Here is a 20,800-nt window from a genome sequence, read left to right as displayed (position 1 = left end):
GATGCCCTTCGCTTCGCTCCGGGGCTAGGTAGTTCCATTTCTTCTGGTTCCGGCCCTTGTAGGTACCTGTGTAGGTCGTTGGGGTCATCGAAGATTTTGCTTCCGTGCCTGTCCGTCACTCTCATTTTTGACGGGCCAGCAAAGGTGAAGGCGATGTTCTTCTTCCGCAGGAGGTCTCTTAGGGCTAGGAAGCCTTTCCTCACCTCGACTGTTAGTTTAGAGAAGTCTTGGGTGATGGTTACCTTGCCTCCGCTTACCAGCATTGGACGACCTTTCCTGGCTACGGAAAAAATCGCGTCGGTGTGGTTCTCTCTTAGCGGTTTGCATATTATAGGCCTCGGGGCGTTACTATTCGCTTGTTTCCTGGCCGGTATGCGATATGCTTTGGTGATTTCAAGCGGTTTGTCGAAGCTGAGCCCGGTGAGCTTGGGTATTAGAGACTCTAGCATAAGGGCACACGCCCCAGGTGTGTCTTCCTCCTCCTCGGGCACTCCCAGGAGTCGTATGTTACCTTTGCGGCTTCTATCCTCCTGCTCCGCCATGGCCTTTTGTAATGCCGTCGTTCTCTTTATCACCAGCCCCAGGTCCTTGTGTGTAATGCTGTCATTGTCCTCCAGCAGGCCGATCCTTTTCTCTGCCTCGTCTATCCTGCCGTTGGCTTTGCTTTGTTCTGCCCTGATCGCTATTAGCTCCATTTGGATGCTATCTACTGTCTTTTTCGTGGCTTTTGCTAACTCGTTCCCTTCTGTTATTTTCTTTAGTAGAGTGTCCAGTGTGATTGTGCCGTCCCCTTGGCCGTTGCGTTCTTTGATCGGGGAGGGCGGTGTTTCATTCTTGCTCTTTTTCAATTCGTTCGCACCGTGCTTCCCGTCTCTCCCTGCCATGCTTCCTCTGGCCAGGCTTGTCTTATGTTTCCCACCTGTTGGTTGTTGGCTTGTGCCGGCCCTGTTCCCTACTTCCTTGTTCCTTAGGGTGCTTATTGTCGTTAGGGGGTTATCCCTGAACCTGGGTGGCCACTTGACCACTCTTGTTTTTGTCCGGTACTCCGCCAGCCTCTTGCGGTTCGCCTATGTCCTGACTTCCTCCGCACTGACCGGCTCGGAGTTGAGTAGCCCCGCACCCTTCGCTGTTCCTCTTGCGTGTTGGTCGGGGATTTAGGCCTGGTGGCGGCCCCTGGACCTTGCTCCTTCCTGCGGTCGTTTCTCCGCATCGGCTGTGCGCCCGCTGCCTCCACCGCTGTTTGGGGGGGGGGGGGGGCCTGGGCTCCTTTTGGCCTCGCACCTTTTGCTGACCCGGGTGTGCCTGCGGCTCTTTAGCGAGTGCCCCCCGCTCCGCCTTATCCCAGATGGTCGCCCGTTTGCTTCGTCCCCTCCCCTCCAAGATGACCGCCTCTTTATTTTCCCTCCGTCTTTTGGTTGGCCGTGCGTCGGTTCTTGGGTGTGTTATTGCTATTGTTATTGTTTATTTATTTAACACCTCCCCTGTCTGTGCCGGTTCCGTTATTGATGTACCCTTTTAGCCTCTGGTGCTCTGGTGCTCCGCGGCACTTCTGCGAACTATCCAAAGATGGCTGCTTGCTCGCTTCTGACCTTTCCAAGATGGCCGCCCCTCTGAGACGCTTGCTAGCTTCTGACCCCCTTCAAAGATGGCCGCCCCTTTGAGCCGCTCCTCGTGGTTGCGTCCGGTGTGCTTCTTGGGGCTTTGTTGACCGCAGTGTTATTCCTGTTTGCTCCTTCGTTATCGGCGCTTGCCTTCTTCCCCCCTCAGGGTGCCTCTCCCGGTGCGTTCCGTGTCTGGTAGCGTGCTTCCCCCACCGCCGCTTGCTTCGGCAATTTCTCCGCTGTCTGCCTTTCGTTGCGCTAGTCCCCTCTGACTGTGCTCCCGCTATGCAGCCTTCCTTGCTTAGTCTTGCGGTGCGCTTGCGGTGCGGTGCCTCTCACCCGCTTGCGGTGCGGTGTCTCTCACCCCTCGCCTTCCCCACACCAAGATGGCCGCCTCGGTCTTTGTCTGTGCCGGGATGGAGGGGGGGGGGGGTCAGGGGGTGTTTTTCTGCTCACTGTCGTACTCACGGTACTGGCGGTAATGGCGGTTGTCACTCCCTCCTGCCGGCCTCGGGAGGGGCTCTGCACCTGGGGGCCCGGAGTCTCTTGCTTGATAACGCGGCGGTCTTTCTCAGTTCCTCTCCGAGGTGGCCGCCATCTTCCCTCTGCTTCTTCTCGTCCTGGCCGTTTCCTTTTTCCTCTTTTTTTCTCCCGGTTTTGGTGGACGAAACTTTGCTTGACTTGGCTCAGGCAATGCCCCTTACGTTCACACACCTCTTCCTCGGTTCTTGTGGCACTTCTCTCTGGTTTGTTTGCTTTGCTCGCCGTTCTTTTACTCGGGGGGGTCGGGAGCTCCGGACTTACGTTTGCCTCCCCCTTGCCATCCAAGCCACGACCCCCATTTCTAACCGTGACTAATGCATTTCAGTGCAGTGATGCGCCCATCAGCACTAAAATGCATAGATCTAGCACCTGATGCATGGTACTTGGCAGAGCTGTATAAAATAAGCCTTTCCTGGGGGTGTTGCACTCGCTCTACCTGGATCTCTAGGCGGCAACACTATATTGGTCTGACCTCTGATTTATGAATTATTTTATTTGAATTAAACAATGCTTTTCTCCTTTTTTATTATTTGAATTATATTCTGAGCTACATGCTACTTCTTAATTTAAAAGACTAATTGACTGACTATAGCCATTAATTTTTCTTTTTGTAAAAAGTTAAAAGCTTTCATAAAGCGTCATGGCTTTATTCTAATATTTGTCTTGTTTTCATTGTAAAGCCTAATGTGATTTGCTAAAACTGATATTTGCATTACAATTTGTATTGGCTACAAGTCCCAGAATTCAAAGAAAAAAACTGGACTGGAGCAGTACATCATTGCATGGACCTTGAAAAGTTAGGACGATTGTAAATTTAATCATTCCCCAATTGAGACACACGCCTATGCTCTCACGCGCCCATTCATCAATGTACTCAGTCATCAATGCTTTTTCCCATTGACTCAGTCTACATCGTCCCACTAACACATCCGAACACACACACTTGCTAATCAATCGAAGAACACATACTTATTGACGCCGATGGTTCTTTAAAACATGATAATTACACTGTCACTACTTCAATTTTTCATGAAGTTCTGATGTTGTAATATGGCTGCTGGGTTCACTTGGCATGAAGGCGCGTGTTGCGGTCGTCCGTTGTCTATTTCTACATATCTGTCTCATTACAGATGGATGTACTGCTGAGTTGAGGGAAGAGCCCCGCGCTCCCAATCAGCTTGCATGCATGGTGGGGGCGGGTCTGCATATGAACTTGTACTATTAGCCTATGGCAATTTTCCTTTCTCCACCATGCAGCAGCTGCAGCTCAGCCTTGCTCTCACCAGGCGGCTCTTCCTTTGCAGAAAGCTTGCGTTTCTCCGCGGCAGGCACTCGGCTGCGCTCATGTCTACCCTACTCATCAACAAGCCGCAGTATTCCTGGCTGAAGGAACTGGGTCTAGCCGAGGAAAACCATGGGGTGTATAACGGAGCATGGGGAGGGAGAGGAGAGGTGAGTGTGCGCCAGTGAGTGGATTCTCTATATTTAGATAAGCAGGCTGTGCCCAGGGTCACCAGCTTAACTCATCCTCAGAACGTCCAGTGAGAAACACGTCCAGCGCTTTCGCATTACCTGTATACAGCCTACACGTTTCTTTAAGCAATATACTGTTTGCAGTTGTGTTCTGTGCATGGATGGAACGTTTGATTACGTCTCCACGTGTCTGGCGTCAACAAGTTGAAGTATAGTTTTCTCTCGTTGTGTTGCTTTACCTTTCGAAAGCCACGCTGAGGACGAAACTGCAAATATAAAGCTAGGACTAAATGAACTTCGCATGTTTTAAGTGGGATCATCTGAAATGTCATATACAGCCAGGCATTCTTTAACGACTGGCCACAAGATCCTCCTCCTTGTTACTTATGGTCCTGTCTCCTGCATCTTGACTTCAGTTCCAGGAACAGTATGCCTTCCTGCCTTTAACAAGAAACCTGCTATTCCCTTGCTGTAGAGGTCCTGATTTATTAGTCTTGAAGCCATATGGAAGCTGAGCTCAGATTGTCTCTTGAACGAGACCAACAGTGACAAAGAACCAACGGCAGACCCCAGAAGCCGCACCTCTCTGCTAAGTCCCTTTTATAACTTTTAAAGAGTGTGATGAAAGGTGGTGTGCACAAACAGCTCCTGCCGCTGCGCGATGTAAACTGCCAAGCAGATTTAGGACACTTTGAGCTCATATATTCTTAGGGAATTTGAAATAAAGAATTACTTTACATAAAGCTAAGTTATGTGGGTATTCTATCAACAAAGCTATTCCTTTCTAGGTGCTGGCTTAGTCGGTGATAAGGCATTACCAAGTATGCTATCTTGCAACGCCTCAAGGCGGTCTGTCATCATTGCTTCTTCCCTCTTTATACCTTTGTATTAGTCCCTCCCAAACCCTGTATTAGGTTTAGCATGCAGGCCCCTTCATCCTTCTCTAGTGCCCACTCTGCTTTCTATGTCTGCCCATTGTAGCACTTCTCTTTCCAGCTATCTAATGTTGGAGGAGTTGCTGCCTTTCATTTCACCGTAATAGCTCTTTTAGTCAACAATAATGCTGGGCCTACAAATGTCGCTACTTTATTTTCTTTGTGTCATGTGTGGATTTGTAGCAGACTAGTTTAAATTTTACCTATGTCTTTTCTCCCTACTGAATACTCTTTGTTGTTAATTGCCTAACAATAATCTTTCAGCACTGGGCAGTCCCAAAGCATATGTCTGAAGTTGGCTTCCTCAGCCCCATATCTGGGGCAGTGTGGAGAGGTTCCTACCTTTTGTCGTGTGAGCTATCCTCTGTGCAATATATTGAATTTAATATATCTGAAATCGGTGGTGCGGGACTCATTCTTGACTTATTCTAGGGCCCTCTGCCACTCTTAATCATTAAAGGTTTGGTCAGTGATGACGTCCTACATATCCGTTCGGATTTGTTGGGAGACTGCAGAGTGTTTCAATATGCACCTGTAAGCCAGGATATCTGTAGTCCCCTACCCGTAGCATAGAGCATCTGTATCAGTCCATGCCTCGTGAGCTCTGTTGTCAATGCTCCACAGCAGTCTAAGAGTAATCAGTACCTCTCTATAAAGCAAGTACTGACCTCCGCTAGGATGGTCCCAGTTGCTCACTTGAGTTTGGAAGGCTATCACAGAATTATTATGGAAAAAATGTCTGATGGTGTATAGCCCTATTTCATCTCAAATCCTGGTACGTTGGGTATGCATTAGTAATTGGGAGACCTTTTAAGGGTACTGCTGGTGCATAGAGTAGGGCACACTTTGTATATTCTAAACCTCGCTTCGAGTGTGCCCTTGACATTTTGATTAATAATGAGTCGGTCTTGGCTGCCCTTGGTGGTGCTAAGAGTAGTGGCTGTACCACCCTTTTATGTATTTGCATAGTCGTGTAGCCTGTTTGTGTTAGGTGACACCCAGCTAACCACATTGCAGCCCATTGGATTTGGGCTGCCAGGTGATAGCCTCTAAAGTCTGAGGCCCTCATACCACCTTTCTGTCAGCAGTTTTAGCTTAGCCAATGCTACATGTCACCTGTTGGATCCTCAGACTAATAATTAGGTAAAACAGCAATAGCATACATATATTTTCAATTAAGAGTACGCATATGTTCTAGGTGCAAATACGCATAGTCTACTACATAATATAGAAAAATATATATTTATTTTATTTTCATGACTTTTTTATATTAAATCATGATATAGCTCATTCTTTTCTTCTTTAACTGTAAATTCAACACATTTAAAATTATGCATGTATATCCACATTTTATATTCACAAATTGTATACATGTATATTCATCTCAAATCAGAAAGGTATGATGATTAATAAGCAATAATTTTATGAAAACAACGGATAATTTGATGACGGCAAGCGGCAGAATAGGAACTACGCGCGTTTCGGCACTACTGCCTTCATCAGGAAACCGTCTATTTGCACAACTATTAAGTGAAAAAGAGATAGAAAATGCAAAACAACAAATTATTCATTTACACAAACAATAATGGCACCTAGATCATTAACTGTACATACTATATACATTGATCAATTTATATTTACAATATATACACGGCATCAATTTCTCACAATTTTTTTTGACTGTCTACAACTTATGATTGAACCTGTCATCTAACCATTGATCTCATTATTCTTTATCTGCATGTTGTTGCTTTATTACATCAAACTCATTTGTAATTCATGTTCAAGCTATTATTCAAATATATTCAGACCGGTAAAAATGCATTGGGGAACATTGACAGTGAAATTAACCAAGATAAAAGAGAGACAAAAAGATATATAGACGAAGAGAAAGAAAATGGATAATAGAAAATAGATAAAAAGAACAATAGACTATTAGAGCAAACAACAAAGCCCATAAAGATGGGTCTACCTGGGATATCACTTAAACTCATCACTTAAATCTCTTTATTCTAAATGAGTTCACATACGTTGACTCTTGACACCTACTAATGTTTTAAACATATATGTTGGGAGTCGTGTGTTGGCCTCTCTTAATGGAGTTATCAAATGATAAGAACAAAATGAAATCTAAAGACTCATTTAGAATAAAAAGGTTTAAGTGATATCCCAGGTAGACCCATCTTTATGGGCTTTGTTGTTTGCTCTAATAGTCTATTGATCTTTTTATCTATTTTCTATTATCCATTTTCTTTCTCTTCGTCTATATATCTTTTTGTCTCTCTTTTATCTTGTTTTTTTATTGTCAATGTCTAGGTGCCATGATTGTTTATGTAAATGAATAATTTGTTGTTTTGCATTTTCTATCTCTTTTTCACTTAATAGTTGTGCAAATAGACGGTTTCCTGATGAAGGCAGCAGTGCCGAAACGCGCGTTGTTCTTATTCTGCTGCTTGCCGTCATCAAATTATCCGTTATTTTCATAAAATTATTGCTTATTAATCATCATATCTTTCTAATTTGAGCTGAATATACATGTATACAATTTGTGAATATAAAATGTGGATATGCATGCATAATTTTATATATGTGTTGAATTGACACAGTTGAAGAAAAGAATGAGCTATATCATGATTTAATATAAAAAAGAAATGAAAATAAATATATATTTTTCTATATTATGTTGTAGACTATTCGTATTTGCACCTAGAATATATGTGTACTCTTAATTGAAAATATGTTTGCTATTGCTGTTTTACCTAATTAGTCTTCTATCCCTACGTATAGCAACTTCATTTGTTTAGTAGGGGTCCCTGGGTTTTTCCAAAAACGATCCTCAGACTAATGTCAGCAAATGTGCACCTGGGACTCTGAAGATTTCACCCGGTAGGTCAAATGGAATGTCTGCCAAAAAATACAACATTCGTGGTAACATAAACATTTTGGCCACCGCATGCGGCTAGCCGCAGATAGCAGGAGGCTCATCCAGAATGCCACCTGCGCTCTCAGGGTTCTAAATCCAAGTGCCATTTCTGTATACGTAGACTGAGTTCTATATTTGAGCGCAAAAGTATCTTTGGGTGGTGGAAGGCCTTGAACAGGTTGATGAAATAGAGGGGCTTTACCATTCATCTACTTCCACGCTAGGCACAAGCCCCGATATTGAATCTGCTTGTCGGTCGGAAGTGAGCACAGTGGCCTCCTTTTTTCAGAAACGATTGTGTTTTCTTAGCCGATTAACTATCCGTACATCCATTTTCTGTGACTTGAGTAATTTTGCAGTACAGAATCCTCACCATCACGGTATCCTGGATCAACAGTTTGTGATGCTGTGCTGCTGAAACCTATCTAACTCTTAATAAAGCATAAAGGTGATAATTTGCAATTTTGTTTACCTCCTGTACTGGGGCGGGGGTACAGAAAAGCGCCCAATCGAATAATACTTCTTGGTTTTGGGACACCTAGTAAGGCAAATGAAAATGACCCAGGCCTTTGGGCCTGTTGAGATCCTCAGCTGTGGAATTATTTTCATCTTGGGTTATAATATCTATTTTGTCTCCATTTAGACATAGCCATTTTAAGACATCCAGATCTTGACGCCAAAAAGCAGTGTTCAAGTTTGGCATGATCTACTGATTCCTCAATTAAATCAACCAGAACTTTGGTGTTATCCACACACAGTGGATTTGTAAGCTTTTAATTCATTTAGCTGGGGGAAGCATGTAGGGATTGATAAGTAAGTGTGATAAGGTGGAGCTCTGAAGCCACCTCATAGGACAATGTAATCGGAGTAAAGGTGAACATACCCAACTTAATGTTTTGTGACCTGTCCTGTAAACAAGATTTAAAACAGGCTGTGCTTTCACTCTGATGTTAAAGCTGCTCCTGTAGCCTCTGAAGTAGACTCTTGTGTACTAAAACGAGGGCAACCGAGTGGCCTGGCCCCTTAACTATAGTGCCTTGTCTCTTGTATCTACTACAGGTGTTACTATACCGGCCATGAGACAAAAGCCAGATTTTGCATTTTCTAGGAATTTGCCTGCTTCAATTAATGTTTGCAGCTGCTGACACATCTGATGACAAATGGAGTAGTGTTGAAATATAACATGATAATAGTATCCAAACGTTTGTTTTAAGCAGTTTCAAACTCTTTTACAAAAAGTGCACAGAAATAATTATCAAAAAGCATCTGTCTAGAGAGACCGCTTTTTCAGCAGCATTTACAGGAGTACTAAGTTTAATTAAGACCAAATCTCTATACCCTTTCAGGCATCACAAAGCTGTGTGTGTGTAATGAAAAGGATAGACTCTGTTGCACAAGGTAGTTTGCAACAGCTGAGATTACAGAGTCGGATATTTGGCCTCTGAAAGACGAAGGATAGGGCAAAGTTCAACAGAACATTGATGTTGATGCTGTTACTCAATGATAGTCTCTTTGAAGTATTATAGCTTACAAATTCTTTTGGACATGAGGTAATTTGAGTGCCTCCAATGTGGACTAGGTATTCCATCGAACATTTACAGGAGTTAATTTATCTCTGTGGTTAATTTAAAGTACTTGTGACCCTTTGTGACCATAAGAGCACTTATGTTTTATAGGACTGTAAAGCATTGGAGACAGTCTTGTTCAAACTACTTACTAGTAGATTGAATGTCTTTCTCCAGATTTTTCAACATTGGTCTAGTTTGCTGGTGATCAAGTCCTGAGGCCCGGTTTAAAACAGACTCATCTATTGATCTATTCTTGGTCCCTACAGTTTTGTTTTTTACTAATTTAGCAGATGTATTCTAGTAAGGCCTGTAATACATACTTGTTTTTGTATTGTCAATCAGGTAATATGGAATCGATGGGTGGGGTCAAGTGACTAGCAATTAAGATTTATATAGCAAGATCAAAACAGCTTTGGTTAGTCTAAGTTTAATAATATGTTTTTGAGTTTGGGAATTACTTCACTTGCGATCTTAGGGATTGGGGTATCTTATGAAATATTGAAAAGTACTTCTCCTTCCGAAGAAACATGGAATGGTTCTGGTAAAAGCTTAAGAGAAATAAGATCAAAACCAAATGGTTGCTTTGATATGTTTGGGGAATCCTGGGGTCTGCAAAGGTTTAATGGTGTGAAGCTGCTCCATTAGGAAATATTAAATGAGGACTATTTCTTTATTTTTTCGTAATACCTTTGTATTTGACATGGCCATGTTTATCAGATACAAAAATTGATTTGATGGAGCGGATCCCCCCATTGTATTACAGCATCTGGGAGAGGAGACTTTTTGAAGGTGGGACACTGTGATGTTTGCAGGCATCTTGCAATTATAGTTGATGATGAGTATTATATTAGGCAATATGTCCTTTCTAAGGACAGAATCCTTATCTGCCTCTGAGGTAAGGGCTATGTTGTCCAAGAAGATCCCCTTTAGATGGTTGTAAAGAAGTATGTATATATATTCAGACTGGCCTCCAAGAAGTAAATCATTTAAACTCAGATGGATGGCTATCAGACCCTGGATCTTTGCTCATTATTCAAAGCTTTATTGTTTGTAATGATATGGTTGTGTAAGGTGAGGGACAATGGGGAAAAGAATGGACACCTGCAGCATTTCCCTTACCAATTTCAACTTCAATCGTATTTGCGCTCAACTGTTGTGCTAGAACACTAATTGTATTTATTTAGCGCTTACTACCGCTGATGAGGCATTGAAGTGCTTTAGAGTGAGTTGCATGCTACTCTGGAACCCAAAATTAACTGTTGATCTAGTGGGTATTGTGATTCTATGGAGGGACTTGGAGGCGATTATTAGGCTTTAACTTTATTCACTTTTATTCACCAGCAACTGTTACCTTTATAGGATTTCAACAATAAATTATGTTTCCTATAAGTCCTTGGGGGTTGAGGGGGGAAGAAAACAGTCCTACCAATGAGGTTACTGCACTTCCATACAGTACTCGCTGGAGACTCTCTATCCCCCTCTTTCTTCGCCGCTCCGCTAGCCTATAGATAAGTGCTTTTGATATTTCGGCTTTTATTTGCCTTTCTTGCAGTAATATTTTTTTTTAACAACAAATCATATATTGTATATGACATGCAGTACCTAGTAATATTATACAAAAACCACATGGCCTGCGGAACGGCAGACCAAAAGTATAACAAACTACACCGAACACACCCTGGGAGTCTTAATTGGGCGTTATTAACAAAAACCTGACTGTAAAGCGTCAATGTCATTGGACTATACAAGTTAATTTCTGACCACCAATTGTTCAATAGGATCGTAGGAGTCTGGATGTGGTAATGGGGGCAAGTCAATGCCTCTTTATGTTGCCCAGCGGGCCCACAATTTCCTGTGCTTCTGTGGGCATCCTCTTCTCTGCAAAACTACAATTTCTGCTGCCATACACCTGTCCATTGCCTTCTTCCATCCCGCAACACTGGGTGGGGACGTAACTTTTTCAGTTCTGTGCAATATCCCTCTTGGCTAGGGTGAGGCCCAGGAACAGGAGGTGCTACTTGTAGCGAGTCCCCCCCCCCCCCCCCCCCAAATGTCATCAGTGCTATGTAGGAGCTACAATCTGGGGTCGAGCGGGTTGATGCATGCCAGAACCTGACCTAGGCAAGACGTCACCAGAGTCAAGAATGGTTGGATGCCTGTACAACAAACATTATGGAGGAAGGAGCCCTCATCATTTCTGCAGTGTAGGCATTGAGGACATGGAATAACACCCATTTTTTACAACCAGCATCGGGTGTAATATACCCGGTGGAGGTACTTGTACTGAAAGAGATAGTAGTGTGAAGATGTCGCCGCATACCGAGGACTAGCCACGGCTTCTGTCCAATCATCATCCTTCAAGGCAGGCATATCTGCCTCCCATGCTGCTCTGGATTTATGGATGGTGGTTTGAGTGTGAGTATTAAGAGTCTGATAGATTTGTTTAATTTTGTGAGCCCCAATGTCCCCCCGCCCCCATCAGCAAGTGGCCCTCTAGAGGGTGGAATTCCGGCAGAGCCTCCAAATGACGAATATGGGGGTCTAAGGCATGCCGTAATTGCAAGTAGTGATGAAACTGAGATTTATGTCAGTTGTAGTCAGTTTGTAACCGTTGAAAGGACTAAAGTGTAGTGCCTTGTATAACATCCCCCAGCGTATAGATTCCAATGAGGTCCCACTTACGAAATCCGACCAGGGCGGAAACGGGCCATAGATATGTGCCCTGCCACAGGAGAGTGGAACCTGTCAATCTTCCCCACCAACCTATGGATTTGACTGTGCTTCTTCAGGTTTGTATAACTGTCCTGCAAGCTGGAGGTAGAGTTTCAAGAGACGTGCAGCTGTACAGAAGATGTAGCAAGGGGGTGCCAACCATAGCCATCTGTTCAACTGCGTACGCTGGATCTGACCGAGACCCATACCACCATTCATTGATCACTAAAAGGTGAGAGACGTAAAAATATGGTGGAAGTCGGCCGCTGCAATACCGCCGCATTATGTGGATTGTGTGCCTGTACGGAGTGCAACCCTGATCGCTCCCCCCCCCCCCACCCCCCACCTCCCTGCCACAAGAATCGATTCAGAATCGCGTTAAGTTGTGTAACCCATGAAGGAGGAATATTATATGGAAAATTCTGAAGACGCAGTAAGGATACCATATTAAAGATATCGTATAGTTCATATAACGATAAGGGCAGCTGGGACCAAACTGTTGTCTCATTGCGGGCAGCAGGGAGTAGCGGGGCGATATTTTGTGCCCATGAGATCGTAGGGCACGGCGATATGAAGATCCCAAAGTATTTAAAGCCTTCCGTAGCGATAGATAGTTGTGAAGCCCAAACCTGGCGTCTCTGATTCCCCTGCATATATGGAGAAGTGTGGATTTGGATGGGTTGGTGCTCAACCCCGTGGGTTCTCCGAAGATCCGGAGTATCTGGAGGACACGAGGCCCCGAGAACCATGGGTCTGGCATAAAGAAGAGAACATTATCGGCGTAAATCGAAATTCTGTCTGAATATTCCTGCGTCCACTCAAACCCCCAGATCAGCGGGTCCTGATGCACCCACATCATCAGGGGTTCTATGGTTGGAGCAAACAGAAGTGGAGACGGGGCAGCCCTGTCTTGTGCCTCGGCGAATGGGAAAGGGGGCCGACCGATATCCAGCCACACGGACAGATGCAGAGATCAGTGTATAACAGCGTGGCATATGCAATAAACTGTGGTCCGAGATTTATGGCATGAAGGAGTTTGAAGAGGTAAGTTCAACTCGGGGAGTCGCATGCCTTATCTATATCGCCCAGCAGAACTGCCGCTGGGCGACCGAGTCTGTGGGCCCCTGCAATTGCGTTGTGGCCTCGCCTAATATTCTGTCTGGTGGAGCGCTGTGGCATGAATCCAGATTGATCGGGGTGAATGAGATCTTGGATGCACAATTGAAGGCGGTCCGCTAGGACCTTGCCCAGGAGCTTAGGCTCAAAATTAAGCAACAAGATGGGACGATATGAAGCCGGGTCTTAAGGAGGTCGACCAGGCTTGAGAAACACCACAATCTCGGCATGGTGGCGGTCTGTGGGTAGGATATGCTGCTCTAGGGCCTCATGCAGTGCCTCGAGCAAATGTGGGCCTAACGTAGTCATGTGCCATCTCATGAAATCGCTGGGGAAGCCATTCGGACCCGGGGCTTTGCCAGGGTAAATGCTAGATAGCGCTGCCTGTAGTTAATTATCAGTTATGGGGCTATCCAGTGAGTCTCTAACTTGCTCGGAGAGCTTACGGGGAGGAATATCTGACCGAAACTCATCTATAAGGGTCTCCGATATGAGCTCTAGCTGTGGATAGAGTGTGGTATAATAGGATGCGAATACCTGGACTACCGTCTCCGGGGAAGTGCAAAGCATACCATCCGAGTCCTGTAGAAGGGGTACCTGAACAGGGGCTGTCTTGGCCTGGTATAGCCGATGAAGCATTTTGCTGGACTTATTGCCCCATTAGTAAATCCTGTGCTGTGTTGCCAGCCACACTTCTTTTGCCTCATCTGTAAGGAGCTGATGGATTTGTTGCTGGGTAAGTAGGAGATTACGCCGAGAACTTTGGGCCGACCCCTCTAAAACTTGCGCCTCTAACTGGCTTTGATGAACTTCTAGTTCAAGTAACTGAGTCAGGTGTTTGTGTTTCTCGCTGGTGCGGAAACTTACATTTACTCCCCTGATCGACGGCTTGAGGGCCTCTGGCAGAATTATACGCGATGGGGATGAGTCTAGATTGAACTGAAAATATTCTGCGATGGCATGCCGCATAGTCTCCTGATATTGAAAGTCCTGAAGGAGCCAGGGGGACATACGCCACCTGTATGGGGCCCATTGAACTTTCAGGCGTAGCTCAATCTGAACAGGTGAGTGGTCCGAAAGACCCCGGGATAAGATGTATGAATGTGATACTCTATGTATGAAACTATGGGGGAGAAATATGTAGTCCAGCCGCGATCGTGTGTTATGCACGGCCGATGTATATGAAAACCCAGTTGTCGAAGGGTGAAAAGTCCGCCAGGTGTCCGACCATCCCAATGTATGGGCCAGAATGTTTAGTTTGGATTTGGAAGGGGGGTTGTCAGGTCTCACTGCACACCACCTATCTTGGGGTGTCATATCATTCCAGTCACCACCCAGGATCATCAGACCGTCGGGAAGGTCACCCCAGAGCTGTGTAATTTTATCCATGAATGTTTGTCCCGGTGGGGCATATATTCCTCTCAATATTTATTATCTGTTCTCCCGCGACTGTGCCAGAGACCACTGTGAATAGCCCACCAGGATCTAGCCAGTGTTTGGATATGAGGATCGGCACATTGCTATGTATCAGGACCGCCGAGCGCTGCGTGTGAACCCTGAGTGATACACTGTGGCAAATCCAAACCTACTAAGGCATAGAGTTTTATTACCTAAAAGGTGAGTCTCTTGTAGCAAAAGTATATCTACGTCAAACTGTTTCGCTAAACTGAGTACCGCTCCTCGCTTGTTTTCATTTAACAGGCCCTGGACATTCTACGATATGATATTCAGTTCTCCCAACTGAGAGTTATGTGTTTGCTGTGTCCTCTAACCACTACGTAGTCAATGTCCGGAATTACTATAGTGTCTGCATGGGACGTATCTGTGTGTTTGGTGTCTAGAACTTTTCTAACAATAGAGAGCCTGCAAACCCCCACCCATCTCCCATACTTCCAAAAAACAAGGAGTACCTGCCGCGGTGAAGACATTACCAGGGGCCCAGAAGTGAAGCCCCACCAAAAGAACCCACCCATCCCAACATTATAAAACATAACACCAAATGTCCAGGGGCATGGACTGTCCGTTAATAGCCTAGAGCCGGTGTGTGGGACCCCGGTTATAGTAAGTCAAGCCCCACCTGGATTGGCATGTGGCCGAACAGCATGACTGTGTGTCCGTCGTGGCCAGGATTACTCGGTTGCCTTGGCCGGAGTGTGGGTCCTCCAAGTTGGAGCAAGATCTGTGTCGCTGTCTCAACGTACCTCTGTTCTGTCGACTTCTGTGCGAGCCCTGTGAGGAGTCCGAATCCAGTGGTGTTGGCAGCGAGTGTGGTTTGAGATGTGCCCTTTTGTCAGTCCAGACTAACACTGCCTCGGTAGAGTAAAGAAAGGATGATTTGGAGTTGAAGATTACCTTCATTCTGGCAGGGTATAACAGCATATAGGACAAGTTCAGTTCTCGAGGTGTGCGCTTCGCAGCCACAAAGGATTGGCGCTGCTTCTGTACTAGTCTGGTATAGTCAGAGAATACCATGATTTGATGAGAATTGAAGAGCATTTAGTCCTTATGACTCCTGGCGTATCGTAGTATGGCGTAGTGATCTGTTAAATTAATCACAGGTCTTTATTGTTCTCCCGGCGGTGGTTTCTTAGTCAGGGGACGATGGGCTCTTTCAATCACGAAGCAAATGGACATAGCTTCGGACTGCAGCAGGGATTTGAGCCATCCTGTAAGAAAATCGTCCACTGACGTACCTTCGCACCCCTCCCAGAAGCCAAGCAGGCGTACGTTGTTACGCCTGGCCTTGCCTTCGGCGTCCTCAACCCGCAAAGCCAATTCCCGAGGCACGACTGTGAGTTTGTTAACCTTCTTCTGAAGAGTCATCGCTGTGTCTTCCACTGTGGAGACCCGGGTTTCAGCCTCCGTTATTCTGTCCACCGCCTTGCGGAGGTCCTGACACAGAAAGGAAACCTCTGAGCCAACGGCGCCTATCTGTCCCTCAAGTGCAATGGAGTAATCCCTGCCAACAGGGTGGCATTGTCTGAGGATCGAACTCCGGCTCCTTCGCTTCCTTAACCTGTAGTGGTCCAAAGTACTCTGCTTGGAAGCAGGCGTTCCTGACTTATCTTTGCCCATGATGAGAAGGAGGTGCAAGCAGGGAACGAAGGATAATGCGCTGGTGAAGGGTACTCCTGTGCTCTTCTGCAGCGTTGCTGACTCGTATTCCCAAGGTGGTAGTCTTCATGGATGGATGGATGGATGGATGGATGGATAGGTTTTTATATAGCGCAATATCACCGCCAGGTCTCAAAGCGCTTTGCATTGGGAACCCGTCCTGGTTTTTTCCCTGTGAGATAGCCCCTACTGGGTATCCCCAAGGTGAAAGCCAGGCATCCCGCCGCGGGGGGCCGTAGTGGAGATTAAGCAAGCTATTGCCCAGAGTTGCAGAGTGTGAACCTGTGATTCCAGTAGGCACCGAAGCGAGAATTATCGAGTCCGTGGACATTTTGGGCTCAATACCCTGCCGCGTTGGGAATTGAACCCTGGTCCCGGGTCTGATCTCAGCATCCGGGTCTGCCTCCTCTAACCAGTGAGCCACACTTCTCCACCGTAGCGGAGTCCAGTGCGTTGCGACTGCCGCCACAATCATTGCTGGGGCAGATTCCCAGGCCAGGCCTCACGGATTCTGACCTCCCTGACAGCAAGCCGCACCAGGCCTAGCCCTACTGCTTCTACTGCCTGGGGAGGTCAGCCAAGTGGGCCCTCTAACGGGACCGGACTCGCCAACCCCCACCTGGTAGTCTCCCTGGATGGTATTCACTGAGAGTCAGTAACCAAGGGCTCCACCACACCAGTACACAGAACCGGGCCTTTCCCGATGTGATACTCAAGGCCAATAATGATCTGTCGGTTAGGGCTCCTCAGACTCGTGTGGCCCGCTCCATCTCACCCCCCATGGGACCTGGCGAGCCCTGGCACCGTAGCGTGTAGGCGCGGAATGGAGGGAAGGGTACCGCTCCATGGGAGTGCACCAATATGGGGCAGAGTTCCCCCTAGCCCGTCGCTGAGATCACAGGGGCGCAGGCCAAGTGAGCAGTCTTCGGTGCCTTTGATTCAGCCCCTCTGCCACTCTGGTGCTTGTTCCAGGGGCCCCCTTCGCAGCGCCTTCAAGGGAGGGGGCAGGGGAAATGTTATTTTATGTTAACTCCATTTTTAAGCGCACAGCTGCCCCAGCTAAGGGGCGTCCCGGCGCTGCGCCTGGAAAGGAACACAACACAAACAGATCAAAAGAAGGAATAAACAAAGAATAAAGGAAAGTTAACAACTGTTTGGGAAGATAAACGTTTTTACAGCTTTCCTGAATGTCAGAAGATCATCAAGGGCACGAACATGGGCAGGAAGAGAGTTCCAAAGCTTAGGGGCAAGCACTCTAAAAGAGCGACCGCCGGACCTACTTCTCAAAAAGCGAGGGACTACAGCTAAATTTTGTCCATAAGATCTCAATTGACGGGAAGGAATATAAGGAAGAATGAAATGCTCTAATATCTGAGGAGAAGCAAATTTAAGTATCTTAAAAGAAAGACATAACGTCTTAAATTCTATCCTCTGGAGCACAGGCAGCCAGTGGAGCTTGATAATAGTGCTTCTAGCAGAACAGAATCTGGGGAGACCAACTAAAGCCCTAGCTGCAGCGTTCTGAATGCACTGCAATCTCATAATTTCGGCCTGATTGGCTCCGAGCAGCAGCGAGCTCGCATAGTCGAGCCTGGACGGTATAACTGCCTGAATGATCAATTGTCGAGTCGGAGCGTCAAAGAATTTCAGCGCCGGCCTAAGCCCACGCAGGATGCCCAAACAGGTCGCAGCTACTTTTTTGGTGTGGCAGGAAAAACTAAGCGTAGAGTCCAGCCAAACGCCCAGATTTTTCACCTCAGCAACCGGAGTCTGGGGAGGGCCAAGGTCAGCTGGCCACCACTTATCACCCCAGAGATTACTCTGTTTGCCCACAATCAATACCTCTGTTTTTTTCGCATTGAGCTGCAGGCAATTAGCCGTCATCCATCCAGCCACCGCACTGAGACCCTCACGAAAGTTGGAGGCCTCAGGATCATAGTCTCCACTAAGTGCAACCGCGAGCTGCATGTCGTCAGCGTAGGACACCATTGTAAGGTCCCAACGCTTGGCGACAGCAGCCATCGGCTGCACATAAAGATTAAAAAGCGTGGGGCTCAATGCTGATCCCTGCGGGACTCCCTGTTCGATGGTGTGAGGTTTAGACTCGAAGGGAGGTGTAGAGACCCGAAAGGTACGGTCCGAGAGAAACGATCGAAACCATTCCAGCGCCAAACCCTTGACACCTGCCTCTCCCAGCCGCTGCAGAAGTATTATTGCATGGGAAACCGTGTCAAAGGCGGCACTGAGATCTAAAAGTACCAAAGCCGCCGTTTGACCTGCATCCAGAACAGCGCGCAAATGTTCAACCATGGAGAGAAGAGCTGTCTCATTGCTGTGTCCAGCATGGAAGCCATTCTGCGAAGGGTCTAGAATATTAGCAGATTGAAGATGATTGGACAGAATGCCGTTTACATGGGCTTCTGTCAACTTCGCAGCCCACGGGAGAAGGGAGATAGGGCGGTAATTCTCAAGTTTTAAAGGGTCCAGTGACGTTTTTTTCAGGATGGGAGTAACGTGAGCTTGTTTCCATCTCGAGGGGACTTTACCCGAAGAGAGGGATAGATTTATAAGATGACGAATAGGGGGCAAGCAGAAGGCAGCTGAATCTTTAAATTGGGCAGGTCTAAGTGGATCCGCAGGAGATCCAGATTTCACTTTAACTGCCAATTTCTGAAACTCCTCCTCCGAAAGAGCTGGAAGTGTCGATAGAATCAAACTGTTACAAGAAGTGGAAACCAGATCCTCACTTACCAGCGTAGTACTAGGAAAGGAGCGATAGATATTGGTCACTTTTTCTACAAAAAAAGCTGCGAGAGCCTCACAGTGAGATAGAGAACAAACCTCAGACACTGAGGCTCTGTTAGCAGTGAGATCTTTCAAAACTTTGAAGATCAACTTTGTGGGATTAAGGCTAATATTAAATTCATGTGAGTAATAAGCTGCACGAGCCCTGCAAACAGCTCGGTGATAGGCTTTAACTTTCGCAAGATAGAGAGTTTTCAATCCCACCTCATAAGTCTTACGCCAAGCTCTCTCTGCTTGTCTGCAAGTAGCTTTCAAAAGCCGCAGGGAGTCATTATACCACGGACTGGATCCTGACCGGCGGCTCTTACTCCATGCCGCAGGAATCAAGACGTCAAGGGCTTTAGTGATCCAATCACAAAAAAGGGTATATCCGGACTCGACATCATCCAATGGGGCCAAAGGAGAGGACTCCAGGAAATGGTGAAAATCCGCAAGTTTACGTTTTTTCCAGGGACGTCTAAAAATTGTTCTGTCAGATGTTTTATATAGAAGGTCCTTGGTAGTGACTAATGAGGACTAATGCTGACAAGCAACCCCCGTCAAGCTGGGAAAGTGAACGTCTGGCCGCACCCTCCAGTAGGCCCCGAGGGGCGTTGAATCTTTACCCTGGCGAAGGCACCCAACATCAGCGATCTCTTGTCGTGCGAGCCCTTGGGGCAGTCCTGTGAGAAGTTGGCCTGGTTATATGATGTTCACTATTCTAGTGAGCACCTTGCACCAGTCCAAACAACCCTTATGGTGATGGTTGTAAAGTCAACCTTATAGACCAGCTATCCTAGTGGTAGCATGGACAAAGCAGTCTTGGGCTAAACTCAAGAGGGCATGTGAAGCCAGCTGTTTTACCATATGCAATCCCCTTAATACCAAGTGAAAGGACACCACACAGGTTGTATATCAAAATATATATGTATTTATTTCTAACACAATCCTCTGAACTCTTTATGAGGTCAGAGGCACCAGCACATAACAAGATACTTAATCAAAATACAATAAGTTGCACAAAATACAGTAATGCCCTAGGGGCACTTCGAACCATATACTAAAATACTGGTATAAGAACCACGTCACGAACAAAGGAAAGGCCTAGGGCCTGGAGAATCGCTGGAGCTACACTGTACTACCAATGGATAGAGAGCTGGAGGCCCACGGGATGCGCATGCAGTGTCTTTACACCCACGCGAGTTACCATAGAGTTAGAATGGGAACGAAAGAAATGGAAACTAGTTCTTTTAGGACACTTCCGTATGGACTAGGGAAAAGCTACTTGAAACTAGGACACTAGGATAGTTAATACCCACAGGAGTACCGAAATACTCTCGTTACCTCACCCACAGGAAGCGGGTGCATAGGTGTCAAAGTGTGTCGGGTTTCGTCGCTGATTGCTATGGAGCCTTGGAGAAAGATGCTGCAGGCGACCAGGAGAGAAGTGTCCGGGTGGATCTAAGGGCGGATCGAGGATGAAGAGTACCTGAAAGCAGAGGGGACAGAGTCTGGGTCACTAGCCAGTGACCAGGGTGAAACCAGGAAGGAACCAGGCGATGTCACGAAGCAATCGGGTGATGTCGTGAAGCTTGTCTCTGCAGCCACGTGGACCAGGAGCTGTCGACGAAGACCAGGAGCTGGGCACGGACTGTCCACTGTCGGCGGTGTCGGATTCCAGATTGGAGTCAACAAACCATGGCAAAGGCAACCCACATAGAAAAGGAAAATGGCTTCTTAATCAGACCAGCAAGGTCTGATGGGCTGCTCCTTTTCAGGGGAGCAAGGGCCAGTCTGGAGCAACCAGACCAGCGTTGTAAATCAAAGGTTTCATCGTCACAGAGGTCACTAGCCAACGGGCAAGTGACCGGACAGACGCGTCGAGCAGGAAAATGCAGAAGGGCCCCACGCAGGAACTCGTGGAGTGTGGAGGGCTGATCTTCGGTGCAGTTGGTGCTCGGGGCTGGGGCTTCTCAATCCCCAATGCACAACTTCGAGGGTGCCTCAGAAGTTGCACAGAAAGCAATTCGC

At 46.6% G+C, this 20,800-nt stretch overlaps 1 protein-coding gene across 1 annotated transcript in view; it reads left to right on the top strand.

Moving 5' to 3' along the window:
• Window positions 1-3,267: 3,267 nt before the first annotated feature.
• The window catches only part of ALDH7A1 (aldehyde dehydrogenase 7 family member A1), a 274,735-nt gene continuing 257,202 nt past the window's right edge, over window positions 3,268-20,800 (top strand). Inside the window, exon 1 of the mRNA XM_078675592.1 lies at window positions 3,268-3,596. Coding sequence (XP_078531718.1) covers window positions 3,327-3,596 — 270 coding nt within the window. The 5' untranslated portion in view covers window positions 3,268-3,326. The remainder of the gene's footprint in view (window positions 3,597-20,800) is intronic.

The sequence above is a fragment of the Lissotriton helveticus genome, chromosome 2_1 (assembly GCF_964261635.1).
Source record: "Lissotriton helveticus chromosome 2_1, aLisHel1.1, whole genome shotgun sequence".
Taxonomy (NCBI): Eukaryota; Metazoa; Chordata; class Amphibia; order Caudata; family Salamandridae; genus Lissotriton; species Lissotriton helveticus.
The sequence above is the reverse complement of the archived record's forward strand: the minus strand, read 5'-3'. Positions and strand labels throughout refer to the sequence as shown.